Source organism: Porites lutea, chromosome 13 (genome assembly GCF_958299795.1).
Source record: "Porites lutea chromosome 13, jaPorLute2.1, whole genome shotgun sequence".
Lineage (NCBI taxonomy): Eukaryota > Metazoa > Cnidaria > Anthozoa > Scleractinia > Poritidae > Porites > Porites lutea.
The window spans coordinates 21,753,978-21,772,012 of NC_133213.1; the positions used below are offsets into that span (position 1 = coordinate 21,753,978).

The window sequence follows — 18,035 nt, forward strand, 5'->3', positions numbered from 1 at the left end:
ACGACGTTTTTTTTTTTTGCGGCATTTTACCGAAGCAAATGCTAAATATCCACGAAGAATAATACTAAAGGCTATAACCAACCCGAAGACAATTTGCACGTGTTGTGTCGAAGCACGCACTCAGTATCACGTTAATACTAGTTCACAGGCAAGTTAATTGATATATGACACGGGTATGACAGATCTTGTCAACGATCAATAAAGATAATTAACGAGAAAAAATCTTTTACCCCCGATATCTTTCGACAGAAATAATATTTTCTTCTAATTTTTTTTTTTAAAGAAAGCTCTCAAGCATACCTATTTGAAAACGCTGAAACCTCAAATATGGAAAAATGGCAATAGAGTACTAAAGTGTGACGTCATAAAAATGAAATTTCTGAAATTATGGGATTTGTCAGGATATTCTGAAAGAACAATGCCCAAGAGGCCTATTTGCCAAAAATGAGCATTTCTGGGCAAATTGTCCCTGAGATCGTAGCCCAGTTATGCTTAGAAAACTCCATACAAACCCTTCTAAATTTTTTTTGGGTCGACCCAAAAAAAAATTAGAAGGATTTGTATGGAGTTTTCTGAGTTTAACCGGCTAACATCTCAGAGACAATTTGCCCCGAAATGCTCATTTTTGGCAAATAGGCCTCTTGGGCATTGTTCTTTCAGAATATCCTGACAAATCCCATAATTTCAGAAATTTCATTTCATACGTGCAAATTGTCTTCGGGTTGGTTATAGCCTTTAGTACTATTCTTCGTGGATATTTAGCATTTGCTTCGGTAAAATGCCGCCAAAAAAAAAAAAACGTCGTGTCCGTTTTCGTCATCGAAACCGAGAGCGAAAAAGTAATCGAAGAGCGAGTTTGACAAAGAATGGGCCGCAAAATTGGCAGAGAGCGATAAGGGCTCATTTTATCGGAGAAGTGGCTCGAGGAGTTGGATATTCAGAAAAGCGAAAATGCTGCAGTTACTGAGAGTGCAAGCTGCTCCAAAATTCAGCTTGAAGAACCAGATGAAAAAGGCCAATTAAGCTCATCGACCCCATCTGCTGATGGAACGTGGAAAACAATAAGCGGTCGAGCTATCGTATCGAGCGAAAAGCTGCTTGAGAAACTGGACGAGTCTGTATCTTGTCGATTTTCAGGGGCACCCAACGAGGATATAGTTCAAAACCACTTAACATAGCATTGTTGAACGTATTTTAGTATTCAAACGGTAGATATAGGCATATTTTTATCCCCTAAAAACTTTTCATCTGTTCGGATTTTCTAGCTGAAAGTCTAGTGATCCGAAAATTATAGGGATAAAAACTTACCTTCTCGAAAATTTTAGCCAGGAAAAGGCTCTCGAAAATTCTAGGTGGCCTTTTTTAGGGTCAAAATCCGTTAAAAATGGGTAATTATGCCAATTTGTAGATGTTCGAAAATCCTAGGAGAGGCAGGCAAGCAAGAAATTTTACAACAAATTCTCCGAAAATTCTAGATCTCAAATCGTCTTCCGAACAGATATTTTCCCGAAAATTGCCGTTGGGTGCCCCTGGATTTTGCCAGGGAAGAGTCCAAGTCGTGGAAAATGTAGCGACTAAGCATGGACTTGGTTCTACCTGGAGAATCCAGTGCGAGAATGAAAGCTGTCTGTCGCACAAGACAAATTCTGTTTTTAATTCTTCCGAGAAGAGCAGAGCGTTTGAAATAAACCGGGCCTCAGTTCTTGGCCTTCGAGCAATCGATGGTGGACATTCGGCGGCTTCAAAGTTTTTTAGTTTCCTTGGCCTGGCGCAGATCAACAAAAATGCCTGGGCGGATCATACAAAAAAGATCGAAGGAGAGGCAAAACTTTTGCTCGAGAAAGAATTAAACCGTACTTCTCGTGGTGTAAAAGAGTGGAAGTTTTCCAACGGAGAATTAAACTGTTCACTTGCTTTCAGCGAAAGTTTGTTCCTGTTACATGTTACCTGTCAAAGTCCTATTGTTAGAGAAAATTGATCCCTCTCTGATATCAATCAGAATAAACATTTAGGTGTTATAATCTCATTCCAGGTAGGATGCCGCCAAAAATGTATTTTCTATTTTATCTCCGAACGCAAATTTTGCCGATCGACTCGCACGTTTTGAACTCCAAGTCGGCAGCCTTTCAATCAATTTGGCTAAAATTTGGCCAGAGTGATGCCATATATCTCTTCTACAAAACCGTGTCTGCGAATTGTAATAATCCCTTTCATTTTAAAGCTAGAGCTTTTTTTCCACAGGGATTGTTGACTAATTGCCTTCCCCAACTTCATTTGCTAATAAAAGAAAAACAAACGCACTTGTCAAAAATCTGAGACACGGTTTTTTAGTGGAACGTGTTGAGAAGCGAATGCGGTGTTAATTGTTTTCTTCCGTTTATTTCCGGCGGGAGTGGAACATGATTTATAGAGACGTGTACTTTTACACAAAGCGTTCCAATTTCGAAACACATTTAAGTAAATCGTTTTTGTTTGTTCAAATCCATAATCTGGAATTATTAAGCTTTTAAAAAATATATGGTTTATAGGGGTTTTTATAAAGACAACTAACGCTACAGCGATCCGCGCGCGGACGGTCCTGAAGGGTGGCTGATACCTTTTAAACCCTCCCCCCCCCCAAAAAAAAAAAAAAAAAAAACTTCGCATAACCTTTGTTTTTTTAATTCTCTTGGATATTACAGTCGTTCCAAGAGAAATAAAAAAGAATGCTTATGTAATTTTTTTTTAAACAAGGTGTTTTATGTGAAAACGGCGAATTAATTGGTTTATTTTTTTTCTCGACTCTGGTAGCGGCTCTTCTGGCCATATTTCAGACAAAAAGGCTAGTAACTATTCGAATAACGGCAACGGACTACTTTTTAGAATAATTAGAAGTCGTTACGTTAGGTAACCTTTATATTGTAGGTTTTTGGGTTTTTGTATTTAAAAGTGTTCAGGGGGTTGGGGGTTCCGGCCTGTCGGGGGGTGTTCCGGGGTATGGAGTTCCATCCCCGCCAAAAATCAAAGTGGATCACAACATTCATCTTGAGAGTGTAACATTTGACTTGACAAAGATCAATATTTAACTTTGTAGTTCAATTTTGTAGTTCTTAACGCGATCGTCAAAACTTTAGACTTCAACTTAGTTTATTTGTGAGAGTTCAACATTAAACTTTGTCCATCAACTTTCAAGTTTACTGATCAACATTGCTCTCGATACATGCGCTTTCTAAATTGTTGAGTAACCAAAGGCGTACCAATCCCGCCAAAAATCAAAGTAGATCACAACATTCAACTTTGCAGTTCAACTTCGTAGTTCTTAACGCAATCCTCAAAACTTTATACCTCAACTTTATAAGTGAGAGTTCAACATTAAACTATGTCCATCAACATTCAAATCAACATTGCTCTCGATACATGAGCTTTTCGCGAAAGATGAACTTTGAAACACCAAGTTGGTTGTTGAGTTACCAAGGGCGTACCAATCCCGCCATAAATCGAAGTTCAGACTTCAACTTTCGAGTCGAGAGTTCAACATCAAATGTTACGTATCAACATACAGCTCGGGCAACTAACATTGGTATTGACCATAAAGACAATAAAATTGTTCCATTTTTTTTTGGCAAAACCGTTAACTTTCTAGGCCAACATAAACAATGTTGAGTTGTACTGCGTACCATTTCCGACAAAAATGGAGGACTCCGTAAGAGGAGGAAGAAGTGACGGCGGACGGCGGATGACGGCAGGCAGAAAATAATAAATAAATAAATTTATAAGATAGATATATAAGATAGATGAAGAATTAAGACAAATTGATAAAAAATATAAGTAATTAAAATGTTAAAAATATAAATAGCAGTTGTGACAACTTCTGATATAGACAGAGTAGCCGAGCTATGTAGCTCCCTCGGATGTCAGTTCCAACTCGTGGCCGGGGAAAAACGATTTGTCGTCTCTGTCATCTCAGTTTGCGAAATTCTTTTGCTGCAAGGTCCGTGTGCCTATTTCGAAGGAAATGGACAAGAGAGCTACGCTGATGTCTCTGCCACGCGTAGCCAGACGTCTCTCTCTCGTTACAACTTGCGCGCGGTCGCTTACGCTTCGTCACCAGTCACTCACGTTTTGCGCTCGCCTCTTTGCGAAGCGAGGCGAGAAACAAAGCGCCTGAGGAGGAGGCTGCTGATGTATTATTTGGCCGGTAGGTACCCCAATATGCTAAATTTTGCAGTACCATAATTTTTTTTTGCTTACCGCAGCTTATGTCCACTGCCTTTAATAGATCTCTTCCCGGTCAACTGACTCCAATTGAATAACAAAAACCAGAAACTCATAAGGGGTTGAACAACCATTTTGAGTTTCTGCAAAAGCACAAACAAAACTTTAAAACTAGTTGGAAGAGCGGACTCGGCTTCTCGCCCACATTCAGGCCTTTTGAAGAGGGGTAAGCGGACAGAGCTAAAGAAAAAATATAGTTAGCTGAACTTTATAAGGTTACTTAGGTCTCAGCGTTCAAAGTGTGCACATTTCTTTACTTATTTGTTTATTTATTCATTTTTCATCTAATTTTAAGGATCGAGACACGATGCGAGAGAAAGAGTTCCCGGGGCCAATCGAGACACTCGTGACCATCACACTTCGAAAACTTTAATTTCTTCAAACTAACTAGACAATCTGCACAACAGCTTTTGTTTATACTTAATTAAAAAAAATTCACATGTTTATCTTTGGGAAGAAATTCTGTCTCTCATGGCCAGCCAGCTGAACGCCTTGCGGAAGCCTTGCTACTCATCTTTCTTTGAATTCTCTTTTATCTCCTATGTTGAAAATTAACGGGAAAGAATTTTTACTTACACCTTTTTCCGTACAAACATTGACATAATGAAGCTTTTTTTTTTAAATATGAAACTGAATTTATCAGATATTCCTCACCTCTTAACCAAAAAAGCCGGTTTCATCAACTCATAATCGTAAGTCTTGTTCTTCCTGCATCTTTATACAGCCAGAGTATCAAACGTGCCATCATGATCAAATTTTCCCAGAGATGGAATATTCTTCGTGGTTTAAGAAAGCACGAGCGGTATGTTGCATGCATGGGTGAAAGAACTGTGGCACATTAATCCCAGCCTAGACGAGATTCGTTTAAACTTGAGAGATTGTTTGGAAATAAATGAATAAATTTTAAAAAACATGTCTTAAATTTTGCATGGTTCTAAAAGTTCGGATGCCAAACCAGAGTCACTAACAAATTTGCGAGTTTGCTCAAACTGATTTTCATCACCCTTATGGTCGCCGTGAACATGTTTGCTCTGAATATCATTACCCTCGTCGTCATCATCATCATCATCATCATCATCATCATCATCATCACCATCACCATCACCATCACCATCACCATCACCATCATCATCATCATCATCATCGCCATCATCGCCATCATCATCATCATCATCATCATCATCATCATCATCATCATCATCATCATCATCATCATCATCATCATCATCATCATCGCCATCATCATCATCATCATCATTATCATCGTCGTCGTCGTCATCATCATTATCACCATCACCATGATCATCATCGTCATTCTCATTTCGCAGTTGATTGTGACCATCAGAAGATTCAGGATGATTGCCTTCAGGGTTGCTTCGGTCTTCCTTTTCAACCAAAGCAGCGGCTAATTCCAGTTCCTCTAACTGCCAAGGCAGGTCTCTTTTACGAACTTCAACCTGTACGACAAAGAAAACGGAGCAAATGCGTCTCACATAAGCTCCGTAAAATAACCTACACTCTCAGAGTTCGGCTGTTAGGCTGCGTGAAAATTAAGGAGGGAGTTGAGGCAGCCTTTTTCATACAGCCAGGATATACGAAAATTCAATGTTTAGACTGACACAAGTACGGTTATTACTACAAAACATCTACGACGAAAAAGTCAAAGACGATTAATTTCTTCAAGGAAAAAATCTATGTGAGGAGTTTCTTTGGTCAAACTCTGTTTAAGTGGAGGGAGCCTCCCAGCAACTGAGCTCTCCAGGGGAAGCCAAGTTTTCATAAATTCTTTTACAAAACGCATTGGAGTGTTTTACTTGTAAGACAGGGAAACTCGCGCCTGCCAAGCTTTATGACCCAACAGTGAGGAACATCAATTTTCTCCTAACGAAGTCATCACATAACCAAGAGGAACGGTCGTGAGAATTAAAAAAACGATCAACTAAGTAATAATACCTGTTCAAGGCTTTGTGTTAGAGAAGAGAGCTTCTTGCGACTGGGAAGAAAAACAAACAAAATAAAAAACAACAAATTTGAACAAATCCTAATACATTAAATCGGCAAGCAGACTAACCCCCACAGGTATTTCTCTCCGAGACGACAGTTAAAGCAAGAGTGTTTCACCGCTTAGAGAAAACAGTAAGTCCCAGTAATCACTCATTCAAAGTTTCCTCAAAAGAAGTTTTCAGAGATATTCCTTTGTCAAAGCGGACGTATATTCGCAGCAAAAAACGACTAAGCGTCTGAAACGCTTGCAAGCCAAGCTCAATACATGATCCCTCAGGAGCACTTTATCATTGGGGTTTGTGTTGCGGGTTTGGACATTTCTTCAGGCAATAATAAATCCTGATCTCCAAGCCTGCGTGCGGCATTTTGGTATTTGGGTGAAGTTTTGATCTTCTCACAGCCAATTCTGATCATTGAAGATAAAGATGATGATAATGATTATGATGATGGCGATTATGATGATGATGATGATGATGATGATGATGTCACATCATGATGATGATGACGATGACGATGATGACCGATGCTGATGACGATAGTGCTCACAGTGTAAGAAACAAACAATGCTGAAATATATAAATGAAAATAAAAATAAACTGGCAAATTATAACCTTGTTTTCTGTATCCATACACAGTAATCCGTGATATAGAGGTCATTCAACAGATACCAAGGATCGTCTTCACGGCACATAGCATGAATTTCCAAAAGACATTTCAACAGCTGCCGGCGACCTTGGAAACACAAAATAGTTTGAATTTTGCTAAAGGAAAATAGTGACGAGCAGATCGCGAGAAGTACAAGTAAAAAAAGAAAAAAAAAAGAAAGAAAAATAATAATAATAAAAGGAATGAGTAAGTTATCAAGGGAGGCAATAAAGGAAATGCTCGAAGCTTGTGTACCCGCCCAGTTTCAATAGCATATTACTATTTTGTAATTGACAATATATTTGACATTTGCGAGGTATTAGCGTAAATCTTGACAATTTTGAACTTTCTAAATGTTTTTTTATAATAGCCGCTCCTTACACACCCCTACCCCCAATTCCGCCCTCGCCCATACCCCTCTCTCTACGGGTCGGAGAGTCCACGGATCCATCACATTGTAGTTATAACACTGGCTTCCCTTTGCAGATAACACAAATGGTCACAAAACAGCCACTTTACCAAGTGAGAATATTTTTTTGGTGTCCTCTAATACTGCTACAACCAGGGACCAATGGCGATAGAGCGGGTAAGCTAACGAGCGGCGAGCACAGGATATCAGCACATCGTTGATACTGGTAAACGTCTGCGGACAGCAAGAAAAAAAACATATCATTGACTGACACAAAAGCGCTGGAAGATGGGTACTGTAACCAGAGTCACCTAGATGAAGTTGACCAATCGGACTAAACGGAATAAACGATACATTCCAAGAAAGTTGGTTGTCGATCACAATTACTATAAATCGAAATAAAAAATTATGGATCGAAATCAAGGAATAATTACAGCCTACTGACGTGACCTTTTGAATCCACCTAAAAGAGGTTATTTAGTTCTACATCACGGGGTCTTCGGATGGAATTCTCTCAGAATATTACTGCTTGTATTGCACGAAATCGTCTCTTTATTTAGGAACAATACGAAAAGAAGGCAGAATCAGACGTACTTCAAACCAAGAAATCGTTGAACTAATTCTGGAAATGGTCCAAGGAGATTCAACCTACAAAAGTAATCAAATTCCACGTAAAACGAAAACGATAATAATAATAATAATAATAATAATAATAATAATAATAATAATAATAATTGAAATGATAGTAATCATGATAACGATAATGATAACGATAAAGATAATGATAATGATAACGATAACGATAATGATAACGATAATGATAACGATAACGATAATAATAATGATATCGATAATGATAATGATAATGATAATGATAACGGTAACGATAACGATAACGATAATGATAACGATAACGATAATGATAACGATAACGATAATAATAATGATAACGATAATGATAATGATAATGATAACGATAACGATAACGATAACGATAATGATAACGATAATGATAACGATAACGATAACGATAATAATAACGATAATGATAATGATAATGATAACGATAATGATAATGATAACGATAATGATAACGATAACGATAATAATAATGATAACGATAATGATAATGCTAACGATAATGATAATGATTATGACAATGATAACGATAACGATGATGATCATCATGATAATCATAACGACAACTATAATGATAATGATAACGATAACGATTCTGATAATGACAATGGCAATGATAGTGATGATGATAACGGATAATGAGAAAGAAAATTATAATGACAATGATTTCCTGGACAAAGCTTGATTTGGCTCTTGTGAACTTTGTGCTATCTGTTTGATGCTAATTAGCTCTAATCCTGGGTTAACTTGAAACAGAGCACATAATCTGTCAAGATCATTAACAATAACAATGACTTTGGGCATCCATCTGAACCCTTCCTGAACACAGTTCATTCTTGCATTGAGCAGATTTCCCCAAAACATAAATGATCGGTAGATTCAGAGTAATCGTTTGACCTTTTCAACATGCAATGAGTAACACAAAACCTTTTTTACTAACCGTGTTTTCGCCTTCCGTAGTGCGATGATTGTACGCATAAGCATAAATAATGTCTATAAGTCCAAGGAAAATTGGCAGCTCTTCTTTGTCATCCAGGAGGTTTTAGCATGGTTAAGGTAATTGAACTTTGTATTTAATTAATTACCCCGTGGTTTTTTATTTCTCTAGCGCTCATCTTATGATGAGTCAGTTTGCAAAATGGAACGACAATCGTGTAGCTTGTAACAAAGATCCATCGCGCGCTAAAAGTTGTGGAGCCATAATATTAACTATCAGAAGTGATTCACGTTTTTCAACATTTGATCCTATTAAGCTTCATGCAAGAGTATGCTGTTAGATGTATGATTATGTTTTTTTGAGTTGACGTATTAATTCGATTAAACGCCGCGTTGTTATAAATTTTTAGCATCGAATATGCAAAGTTTTTTTCAAGGAAGGCGCTTATTTCAAAACCGCATTTCTAAAATCACTAACACTTCGATTTTTACGTAAAAAAAAAGTTCCAATTTTGCCTTTTTTATTAAGACAGAATCGTAATTCTCTGAATGCTGAAGATTGCAAAGTTTTACCGAGTTTCTTCTTTTATCCTCGAATAAACTTTATGATAACCGGTGCCTGCTACGCAGGCAAGAATAAACACCCCATCCTTCGAGAAGGGTGTAGTCTGCTACACAGCCGTTTTTAGTGTCGTCACGCTGTGCGTTGCGTGACAACACTAAAAACGGCTGTGTAGCAGACTAAGAGGGGTGCGGCGTTTATTCGAAGGCCGCGTTTGTTGGTAATTTTGATTCCATCTGCGGCGTTTAATCAAGTAAACACGCGGTAATCATGTTTTGCTACTCCACTAAAGGATATAATCTTTGTTAGGCAGTCTTCTCAATTGGTCTTTTTCTTCATCTGTAAATTGAACTAAACATGAAAAGGAATTTTGAGTAAAACAAGATGTTTGCATTTAGCCAGCAATCGTAAATTCCATTGATAAAACGCGTTGTACCTTCAGCTTCATCACTCCCGCGATCCGTTTTGCACTGTAATAAAGAAAATGAAGTAACTTGCAAACTATTCAAGTGCACTAAACGATAATTCATGGAAATAAAATAACAGAAATCCTACAGATACGTACCCAGATTAACTTGAAATTTTTCGAACCTTTGCTTTACATCTCTTGTCAAGAATTATTGATCATTTGAGAAGTAAAATCAAACAAGGGACGCTCAGTTTTTCCTCAGATCATTATCTGTGTTTGCTTACATTTGCTTGTTTTTGTTGTTGTTGTTTTTGTTCTTACCACTTCTCTCAGACCATTTGCTAATTTAGAAATGGGACTGGAGCCGAAGCGTGCCCCGCAGTTGTTTTCTGGGATTGTTACAAGGGATGCGAAGGTCAGCTATTGGTCAAATTTGCTTTCCTTTGTTCCTAGTATTAGTCTCAGAAGTTTTTTGCGAACGTTAACTCGACTCAGTTACCTTGTTGTAGTATAGGATTTCGTCTACAGCAAGCAGCCTCTTTTTTTCTGTCTCCCTAAGCGCTCACTGTCGTCTAAGAACTCGTCGACGGATTTAAGGGCGCTTTCCATTTGTCAGAACTGGCCGGCCGGGCCATTGCCGGACCAGTCAGTTTAAAAATGAAATCGGCTTTTTTCAAGAGTTTTTGCTGAAAAAAACAATCTTTTTCGTGCATAGTTTTGATTAAAAGTGAAATTCTTGTTACGACTGGAAGGGTCTGGTCGGTCAGTTTTGACAAATGGAAAGTAGTCTATAAAAGTTAGAGCCACCTTAAAAGGCTTCCCCATTTACTCTGGGAGGGGAAGTGTTAAAAAATCCCTTGGGGAGCAAGGGATGGCGCAGTGGTGAGAGCGCTCGCAGTTCAAATCCCGGCGTCGACGCCATATATGGGTTGAGTTTGTTGTTGGTTCTCTCCCTTGCTCCGAGAGGTTTTTCTCCGGGCACTCCGGTTTTCCCCTCTCCTTAAAAGCCAACATTCCAAATTCCAATTCAAGCAGGAATCGGGTAGACACAGAACCACTTTGCGGATGGGCTACCTCCAAATCATTATTTATTTATTTATTTAAAACAAGTTGATTTCTAAAGCGGAGAAAAGACTGAGGCAAGAAAACAAAATAAAATAAAATGTGTTTAATTTAAGGCTGAACTTTTGGATTGCACTCGTGGTATTTCTTTCCTCACCTGGGAAATGCTTTCTTTGTTTTTTAGGCACTCGATATCCCATGGAGGCTTGTAATCCAGTAGATGCCGGATTTGATCTTCATTGAAATAGTCTGCCCTGAAATATTAAGGAGCTTTTCAGCATTAAATGAGAGAGGTTTACACTATCATGTTCACCAATCAGGGCAGAATTAAATGTCAGATTCAAAGTTATAATTTTTCAGATTAGTAAATGCATAAATACTATCTGAAACTGCCCAAACTAATTCTTACGGGTTAACCTGGCATGAAAAGGCTAATTTTTGTAGAGACATAACCTACATAACGGGTACTCAGAGTGTAATCTTGGATTTATCGTTTGGGGGAGAAGTCCCAAGTGGGCAAAGGCCTTGAGTTCCCTAGTGGGGTCCCCCCCACAAATGTTTTGAAATGAATATGCGCTAGGATGCTATCTGGTGCATTTTGAGAAACAATGCTACAGTGTGTGCACTGACCTAGTCGCGTCTGAATGATTTTTCCGATTTAGTTACTTATATACTGAAATGATAACAATATCTTTTTTGGGGGGGGGGGAGCTGGGCATTATTTTGGGGGGGAGCCCTGTACTATAAAACGACAAGTAAAGTGAAAACACGGATCGTTGAACAAATTAACGTTTGCCGTGAGTCGCCCCAGGTAAGGGAATCCAAGGCAGTCTTGGATTCTGGATTCCACGCCGTGGATTTCAGATTCCTTTTAATTGGAATTTTCTGGATTCTTTGTCAGTGGAACTTGGATTCCCGATTCCAACCGTTAGTGGGACTCCGGATTCCAAAGCGCAAAATCCAGATTCCACAAGCGTAAACTTCCTGGATTCTGGTATCCACAAGTAGAAAAATTCCCTGATTTTGTTACATTAGGCGACGTGAGCCACAAACGTGGTTCGTAAACGGTTTCTTTCGTTCACGAACGTGGGCAATAGTTAGTTGAAATAGCGTTACGAGTTAAAGTATATTGGCTTCTCTTCTCGCCGAAAAAATAATTATAATAAGAAGCGTGAAAAAGGAAAAATATAATAAAATACAATATCAAAAAAATCACTTTCTTACAAATAATATTCCTCGTCAAATTTGTAGTCCTCGGCTACCCTTCTTGCATCTCTTCTGTCAGTCAAAGTCATAGAGTCGGGAGCAGTTATTTCAACTATTTCATGAAGTTCTGCCTGTTGAAGAAGAGTAGATAGCGTATAATAGACATGTACAAGTGACCTTGAAATAGCAGCAAACTGAAGAATGCATAGGAATTCGCCAGAATCTACCTTGGTTAGCCTCAACTTTCTGCAATCCTTAACTTAAACCGAAGTAACGCTGATTGGCTAATAAACGAAAGTAAGAAGTTTTTAAAGATAATTAAGAGCGCATTATACTAAACAGAAATCTATTATTTGCACGTGACATAGCCTACAGAAGGGGCGCTTTTTCTTGGGTGAGCGAAGCACGGAGCGAGTTTAAATGCGTTTCATTAATGGACGTCGCAGCAAGTTTGTTGGCTTTACTGATAAAGGCAATCCCAAATGTAGCAGTTTCAGTCTAGCCAAAGGACTTGACTGTTTATAACTACAGAGTAATTAAAGGCCCCAAGAACTTACCTCACGCCCTATAAAGACTCCACTCTTTTGGTTCGCAAATCCATATTTTGTTTCGTACAACTTAAGTCCCTCGGCCTCCTGAAAAATCAGTTATCATATTCAGTTAAAAGAATGGCCTTTAAAGTCTTCATCATAGAGTGATTTTACTTAAACTGTGAAAAAAAGACTAACAATTAATCCTAAAAGCTACAAGAGGATAGGAGAATAAAATGGAATTAGTGTATAATAGAGCGTGGCAGTCTACCCTCTCTTTCACGGGTTAAGTAAAATCACTCCAATCATCCGAAAAAATTTTCCAATCTGACTGAATACAGGAAGCCCTAGAATTCCAGACACACTTTGTCGAGGCTTTGTCACGCACTCCTTCCACAAGAACGCCTGAGGAAAAAATGCGTGACTAAGCCTATACGAATTGGGTACTAACTAATACTATTTTCCCACCATAAAAGTAGGGATACCTGTTTCCCTGGTAAGGGAACACACATCACTACGAATACGTGTTTCCCAGGTAAGGGAACACATATCACTAGAAATACATGTTTCCTGGTTAGGAGAACACATATCGCTAGGGATAAGTGTTTCCTGGGTAGGGGAACACATATCATTAGGAATACGTGTTTCCCAGGTGGGGGAATACATATCACTAGGGATTCATGTTTGCCAGGTAGGGGAACACATATCACTAGGGGTATGTGTTTGCCAGGTGGGGGAACACATATCACTAGGGATACGTGTTTCCCAGGTGGGGGGACACATATCACTAGGGATATGTGTTTCCCAGGTGGGGTAACACATATCACTAGGGATATCTGTTACCCAGGTGGGAGAACACACATCACTAGGGATATGTGTTTCCCAGGTGGGGTAACACATATCACTAGGGATGTGTGTTTCCCAGGTGGAGGAACACATATCACTAGGGATATATGTTTCCCAGGTGGGAGAACACATATCACTAAGCATACGTGTTTCCCTGGTAGGAGAACACATATCACTAGGGATATGTGTTTCCCCACCTAGGAAACACATATCCCTAGGGATACATTTTTCCCAGGCAGGGGAACACATATCAGTAAGGATACTTGTGATTTCCAGGTGGGGGAACACATATCACTAGGGATTCATGTTTTTCAGGTGGGGGAACACATATCACTAGGGATATGTGTTTTCCAGGTGAGGGAACACATATCACTAGGGATATGTGTTTCTCAGGTGGGGGAACACATATCACTAGGGATACGTGTTTCCTAGGTGGGGGAACACATATCACTAGGGATTCGTGTTTTTCAGGTGGGGGAAGACATATCACTAGGGATATGTGTTTCCCAGGTGGGGGAACACATATCACTAGGGATATATGTTTCCCAGGTGGGGGAATACATATCACTAGGGATATATGTTTCCCAGGTGGGGGAACACATATCACTAGGGATACATGTTTCCCAGGTAGGGGAACACATATCATTAGGGATATGTGTTTGCCAGGTGGGGGACACATATCACTAGGGATGTGTTTCCTGGGTAGGAGAACAGATACATTTTTGTATCACTAGGGATACGTGTTTTCCAGTTGGGGGAACACATATCACTAGGGATATGTGTTTCCCAGGTGGGGAACACATATCACTAGGGATACATGTTTCTCAGGTGGGGCAACACATATCACTACTAAGGGATATGTGTTTTCTGGGTAGGGGAGCACATATCACTAGGAATACGTGTTTCTCAGGTGGGGGAATACATATTACTAGGGATACGCATTTCTCAGGTGGGGGAACACATATCACTAGGGATATGTGTTTTCTAGGTAGGGGATCACATATCACTACGGATATGTGTTTCCTGTGTAGGGGAACATATGTGGCTAGGGATATGGGTTTTTCAGGTGGGGGAACACATATGACTGGGGATACGTGTTTCCTGGGTAGGGGAACACATACTACTAGGGATATGGGTTTAAAAAATGTAGCTGGTGATGGTGCTGGTTGCCGGTGCATTTTGACAACCCTGATTAAGATTATTCCCAGTCAGTCTGCCTAAAATTGTGTTGGTTCTTAGTGCAAACAAGACAATTACTATTCACCTGAGTTGAATGTGGCAACTGCTGGTCAAATTCCCAATCAAAGTTGTTGTCATCATCATAATCAGCAATATCATCAACATCATTAGTACTCAGACTATTTTCATTACATTTGGAATCACCTTTAAAGCAAAGACAAATCAATAGCAATGATTAGCCCTGGGAATGGACCTACAATCTCCCACTCTCAAGTTCTCTACCAACTAAGCTAATCCTGCCGTGGTTTAATGAATGGGGATACGATGTTTTCCTTTCCTTTTACTTAACATTCACAGAAGTGGGGGTAAAGATCATACATGTATCAACAATTCTACAACACCAAAGGTTTATTAAATTTTTCTTGTTTAAGGCCTCCGACTGTGTAGCCGGATTAAAGGAAGCACAATGGTTAGCTTGTTTTAAAAAAGAAACATTGTCAATCTGTGTGATACTAGGGCTGTCAACTCTCTCAGATAATCCGGGAGACTCCAGATTTTGAAACGTTTCTCCCGCTCTCCAGATTGGAGTCTGAAATATCCCGGATAATCACCGAAGTTTGCCATTTGTTGTAGATTCGATCGACTTTCTGACAATGAAATTTGACATATTTTGCCTTATTTGATCTATTTTACTGTTAACATTGAATGTTTCCTCACAAACTCTGGCATGCCATTGTAATATACATGTAAGTAATAATGTGATTGGTGGGAAGTAAACCAAATAGGTCAAATGTTAATTTTTTTTTTTTTTCGCTCGTTTTTTTTTATACACAAATGATGTCATGTGCCTTGCATTATGATGTCATCTATCATCCCTTCCCCATCAATTCTCAATATTTGAAGAGGTAGGGGGTTGACAGCCCTGTGACAGGTAATTTGTTAAGTACATTAAGGACCCATAACAAGGATGTTTCTGCTTTGCAGATACCACTTGCAGGGGTTTGATTACATCTGTGATACAGACTAATGAAACCCTAAGGTGAAACAGAGTGATAGCTGGGATCCACTCCATCCCAGTCTAGCACATAAAGTAAATGAGCTTACCAGTGAGTTCACTTATAAGTGGCTTGACTGTAACAGGGGATTTTTTCTTTGGAGCCAGCAGAGTAGTGAGCAGGTCTAGACCCTCAAAGAATTCTCCTGAATTAAGTTTAGGAAGCTTAACTGAAAATGTTCCTACAAAACAATAAATGTAAAAGAAATGATTACTTACTGTGGTTTAGCCGGTAAATGCCGTTTTTATATATGTATTTCATATTTCTGTCCTTGGCAAAGTACACAAAAATATCCAAATCAAGAAGACTTTACAGTATAGACAATTTCTTTTACAAGATAGTAGTTAGTACAGTCAAACTTCCCTTAAGCAAGCACACAAAATGCAAAGACTTAACAGTTGCTAACAAGAATCAAAACACAGGGACTCCCTTCTTGGAGGAAGTCAGAACACATCTGATTGAATAGGTTAAGCAATGTTTCCCACCCAGAGACATTTGGCAGAAAACAGTTTCATTGTTCAATGTCATGTGACCCAGAATAATAATAAGACCATGTAAAGTTAGAAAAAATTCCAAAAGAAAATAAAAAATTTATTAGCTGCTAACAAAGTGGTTCTCACCTTTATCAACATCATATGTGGCGGACTCTCCACCATCTTCAGTTAGTTCTCCTGGCAAATTCAGTCTTGGAAATGAAACAAATTTTTGCTAATTTTTTCCTGACCATGCATTAAATTTAAAACGTTGTGAAAAGGGGTGTGGGGGGGGGGGGGGATAGGGGCTCCCCTATCTCCTTCCCCACCTGCTCTGCTGTTCCTGGAGTGGTGAGCAGGGCTGGTGAAGCGGTGGGAGCAATCATCTCCTGCCCAGTCTCGTAGCCAGAGTCTTCTAGCTTGTTGGTCAGCAAGGTAACTACAGGGATCACTGACGAAAAAGCCAGAAGACTCTGGGAAAGAGATTCCCTCCCGATTACCTGGGTTGAAGTCTCGAAGCCGATGCCGTACGCAGGCTAAGCTCGTTGTTAGCTGCTAACTAGTTATCTCTGCTTGGAGAGACTTTATCTCCGTGTACCTAAAAAAACAGCACTCCTTCCAAAATTCCAATTTGATATAGTCAATAGAAGGTGTCTCTCGCTCACCTTAAAAAATAGGGCTTCACGTAAAACTTGAATTCTGTTCCATTAATGCAGAAATCCACATCAGCAATCTGAAGATAAATGAAAGAATAAAGCAAGGGCATAAAAAAAATTCTTATAATGAAAATGTTGAATAAAACCGATGCATGAGACCACCTTTACACAAAATTTGAACGATACCTTGACATATGGAGTCTTAATTATCACTACCACAAAATCATCATCCTGGCTCAATTCAAACACTGGTGTAAGCATCCTTTACGGAATTACCCGTCCATCACAAAACGACAAAAATATGCCTCGTGTTTCTGGACGTGCAACTCGTCCGCCATCTTGGAATTATTCTCAACCCAGGCTTCTCACGGTCAAAAAGACTTTTTAACCCAGTCTTCCGTCCGATCATTTCTTTTTATGATGGAAGAAGTTTGTCTTTTTCCTCTTTTTTTCTTTTATCTGTCTTTTATAATGGCGATAGAGTGGACAATAACTGTCCACACGGGAAGGAGAACAGACGAGTGGTTAGAAGGGAAGAAGAAGGACCGCCTGATCGCAGATTAGCAATGAGCGGTCTACATTTATGGTAGCAAGATTTTTTTCGAAAAAGAAAAAAAAAAAGAAAAAAAATCATATCCTATGATGTTAACGAACAATTCTGTATGCGAAGCAAAATGAATCAGAGTAGAGATAAGGTCAATCAATCAATAAACATTATTTACCCTCGAATTTACAGTGTAGCACTCAAGTGCTAATACCTTCGAGCCAACTACATTAATAAAAAATTATAATAAAAAGTTAATTCTATATAACAAGATAACTAACTACCTAGACAACTAACTTGCAAATTATCTTGATGTAGAAAGGTTTGCAGTTCCTTCCCTTTTAAGTAAATTATTGTTAACAGTAGATATCAGTCGTCGAAAAGAAGTAAAATCAGAAATAGTGCGGTAATGGTCAGGAAGAGAATTCCAAGATGTTGCTGCCAAGTAACTAAAGGAATTGATACCATAAGAAGTGGTCAGTGGTTTAGGCAAACAGAGCATATTATGTCCCCTTAAAAAATAGGTGCTAAAGCATAAGCGAAACATATCTTTTAAATATCTTGGATAATCAGAAAAATGAAGACATTTAAAAATAGTAAGAATCATGTTTTGTAGACGCTTGTCC

The 18,035-nt window shown here is 38.9% G+C and overlaps 1 protein-coding gene across 1 annotated transcript; it reads right to left on the bottom strand.

The window, feature by feature from the left end:
* Positions 1-4,011: 4,011 nt before the first annotated feature.
* On the bottom strand, positions 4,012-17,187 carry LOC140923263 (protein SHQ1 homolog). Its single transcript, XM_073373347.1, has 16 exons — positions 17,052-17,187; positions 16,875-16,942; positions 16,357-16,421; positions 15,786-15,917; positions 14,767-14,885; positions 12,684-12,761; positions 12,145-12,257; positions 11,078-11,174; positions 9,886-9,919; positions 9,746-9,800; positions 8,892-8,991; positions 7,907-7,960; positions 7,423-7,546; positions 6,870-6,990; positions 6,208-6,247; positions 4,012-5,711 (listed from the first exon to the last, which is right to left on the bottom strand). The coding sequence occupies exons 1-16, from the start codon at positions 17,124-17,126 to the stop codon at positions 5,172-5,174; spliced, it is 1,815 nt and encodes a 604-aa protein (XP_073229448.1). The 5' UTR covers positions 17,127-17,187; the 3' UTR covers positions 4,012-5,171.
* Between the last annotated feature and the right edge of the window lie 848 nt (positions 17,188-18,035).

What these genes read in the sequence shown, in the direction of transcription:
- LOC140923263 (XM_073373347.1), bottom strand. Translation starts at nt 17,126, where the DNA reads ATGCTTACACCAGTGTTTGAATTGAGCCAGGATGATGATTTTGTGGTA. An exon ending in ACTTATAAGTGAACTCACTG is followed by an intron (nt 14,886 to 15,785) that starts GTAAGCTCATTT and finishes TTTGCTTTAAAG; the next exon opens with GTGATTCCAAATGTAATGAA. An exon ending in TAACACAAAGCCTTGAACAG is followed by an intron (nt 5,712 to 6,207) that starts GTATTATTACTT and finishes TTTGTCGTACAG; the next exon opens with GTTGAAGTTCGTAAAAGAGA.